Raw genomic sequence first — 2,964 nt, forward strand, 5'->3', positions numbered from 1 at the left:
AAAAAACTAAAACATAATCAAATAATAAAAATTTCTAGGGAATAATGAACCCCTTTAAGAAAAAAAGAAAAAGAGAAAAAAAATTGCACACAAGTTTGCACTGAAATTGCACTTTAGTAATATGCGAGCAAGAAACATATAATATTGCAATTTGGCACTCTACTATAATTTACACACATGTTGTACAGTACTTGTGTGTATATTTATTTAAACACACAAAAATATAATATTTTCTAAAAAAGAATGAAGTAGTGGCATTGGTACCACCCTTTAAGAAGAAAGGAATGAAAAAATATGTCATGATAAAATTTGTACATAATTTACACATAAATTGCACTTTTTATAGCTATGCAAGAACTAACATATACTAGTAGAATTTACATAAAAAATAAGTTTCATAGAAGGAATGAATTAGTGTCATTGGTATTACCTTTAGATAAGAGAGAAAGGGAAATAAAAACTTAAAATAAAATTTCGTCAAGATTCATACAAAAATTCACTTTTTATAATATGTAAGAAGAAACATATAGCAGTGAAATTTCCATAGTATAACATATAGTATACATGTAGTACTTGGGTGCATATATTTACACACACTCAACATCCAAAAAAAGCATGAAAAAAGAAAAGTCAACAAAAAAGCTAAAACACACAAAAATAACCAATAAAAGGAAATAAAAAGAAAAAAATGCATAGAAACAGAAAACCAGAATAAAAAATAAAGAAAAAATACTCAAAAAAGAAAGAATGAATATGTGGCATTGTTATTACCATTTAAGAACAAAGAAAATGGGAAAACAGAATCAAACACAAACACTGACATAATTTGCACGAAATATACATAAAAATTGCGATTTTTAAAAATATGCAAGAATAAGCAAAGAAAAGTGAAGCTTTTGCAAAAACAAAATCTAAGAACAAATAAATAGTGGCATTTGTTATGAAAATGAAGTAAAGACAAACAATATCAAAATAATTTTTTTCTGAAAAGGAAAGAATTAGTAGCGTTGGTATTTCCTTTTAAGAATAGAGAAATAAAAAAAACTAGCGCACGACTTTGCCCCAAAATTGCACTTTATCGTGATACGTAAAAATAATCATAATCATAAATATTTGTCACATATTATATAGTATTTTTGTATGTATATAATTAAACTCAGCCAAAAACCCATAAAAACAGAAAATAACCGATAAAGAAAAAGGTAAAAGGAAAAAGAAAAACGTAACCCAGAAAAAGAAGAAAACAACCCAAGAAGCAATTTGACTGACCCAAAATAGGGGGCAATCGATTCCACACAGCCCAACCCAACAACAGAATTAAACAAAAAAAAAATGAAACAACACAGATCTCAAAGCGCATCCAACGAACGGAACATTGATTGACCACAAAATAAAAAATCAGCTGACTGAAATGTAGCAAAAGTGATTAGAACTAGCCACTGTATCTTATCTTACGTACTGCCATGCATGTATGATCCCCTGTCAAAATCTTTTCACGCGCCTTGGGTTTTGTTGCTAATGAATTCCCTGCCTTTGCTTCTTTTTCTTCACGAATGGAGAGTTCCTCTACCTGATAACCTCCGTCAGCGTCACCGTGTATAAGTACTCACCCACTTGCCAGTAGCCACTGGGCAACTCCTCTCTCTCACTCAACTGCTACTACCACCAGCTTGCCAGCAGCCACTCGGCAACTTCTCTCTTAGCTAGCTCGTGTCGCGCGCGATGGGCCCTCAGCTTCTGCTCGTCCTTCTGCTCGTCGTATCTGGAGGCGTTGCCGCTGCCGGCGCCGACGAGGCCGGGCTGCCCCGACTCGAGTTCCAAGGCGTCGTCGACTGGGGCCGCGGGAACGCGTCCGTTGCGCCGGAGGAGCTGGCGTTCATGGACGTCATCTCCGCGGACGGCGCCTGCGGGCGCTTCGCCCGCCTCGTCGCCGAGACGGGGAACGCGGGCGAGGTCTTCCGGGGGCGCGTCGCGGGCGGCGGCGGTCTCACGGTGTTATGCCCCGAGGACAAGGCCTTCGCCAAGTTCGAGCCGACGTTCCGGAGCCTCGGCGCCGACGACCGGCTCGCCGTGCTGCTGTACCACGCCACGGCGGCATGCTACGGCAGGGAGCATTTCCAGGCATTCGACTGGGTGGCGGTGAGCACGCTGGCCGTCGACGGGGCCACCAACAAGGGCATCGCCATCACCCTCCGCGACGACGGGGACACGGTGGAGATGTGGCCGTCGCCGCCGTCATGGGAGAGCGCTGCCAGGGTGACCAAGACGGCGTCCGAGGAGCCCCCACTTGCCGTGTACGTCGTCGACGCCGTGCTGGTGCCGAGCCATGTGCGACGACTGCTGGATGGGGGCGACGAGGTGTCTGGTCTCGGCTGGTTGGACTACCGCATGCCGCTCTGGGTGACCTTGCTACTCGTGGCCGTGGCGAACCTGGGGAACATGGTGGACACCTTGATCAGATTTCTTGTCACCCTCAACTGAGGCCGCAGGATGCACTGAACAACATCAAGAAGAAGAAGGTCGCTCTGTTAGAGTTTAATCTATATCTTCTTAGGCTTAACTCAGAGTCATTAGTGTATAATTATGGGTGTGTCTTTGCGCATGAGACAGTGGACGTGTTGGTACTCGGTAGTTGCTGGAGTACACGATATGTTTAGCTCGTCATGTTGCTGGAATGCTTCATGTATATACAGTGGCGGAGCTTGACATGAATGTATGGGGGCCAGAAATTTTTTAACCACTGCAATAAACTACTCCTTCTGTCGTTTTTTGACACTACACTAGAGCCAAATACATTTAGTTTCCCTTGTGCTTTTATGTTTTCTTCCTGATAAAATCTTTCCCAATGAATATGGAATGCATGACATTTCTGGTTAACACTTGCCTTCGAATTCCAAGCATATTCATTACAGTCTGAAATGAATGTGTAGTGTGTTTGAAACTGTGGAATAGTTTTAGAAAGCA

General features: G+C 42.1%; 1 protein-coding gene across 1 annotated transcript; it reads left to right on the forward strand.

Moving 5' to 3' along the window:
* The first annotated feature begins 1,650 nt into the window (after positions 1-1,650).
* LOC123040977 (fasciclin-like arabinogalactan protein 2) lies at positions 1,651-2,764 on the forward strand. Its single transcript, XM_044463684.1, has one exon. It carries the CDS (start codon positions 1,723-1,725, stop codon positions 2,479-2,481), a length of 759 nt encoding a protein of 252 aa, XP_044319619.1. The 5' UTR covers positions 1,651-1,722; the 3' UTR covers positions 2,482-2,764.
* Positions 2,765-2,964: the final 200 nt, after the last annotated feature.

Source organism: Triticum aestivum, chromosome 2B, assembly GCF_018294505.1.
Source record: "Triticum aestivum cultivar Chinese Spring chromosome 2B, IWGSC CS RefSeq v2.1, whole genome shotgun sequence".
Taxonomy (NCBI): domain Eukaryota; kingdom Viridiplantae; phylum Streptophyta; class Magnoliopsida; order Poales; family Poaceae; genus Triticum; species Triticum aestivum.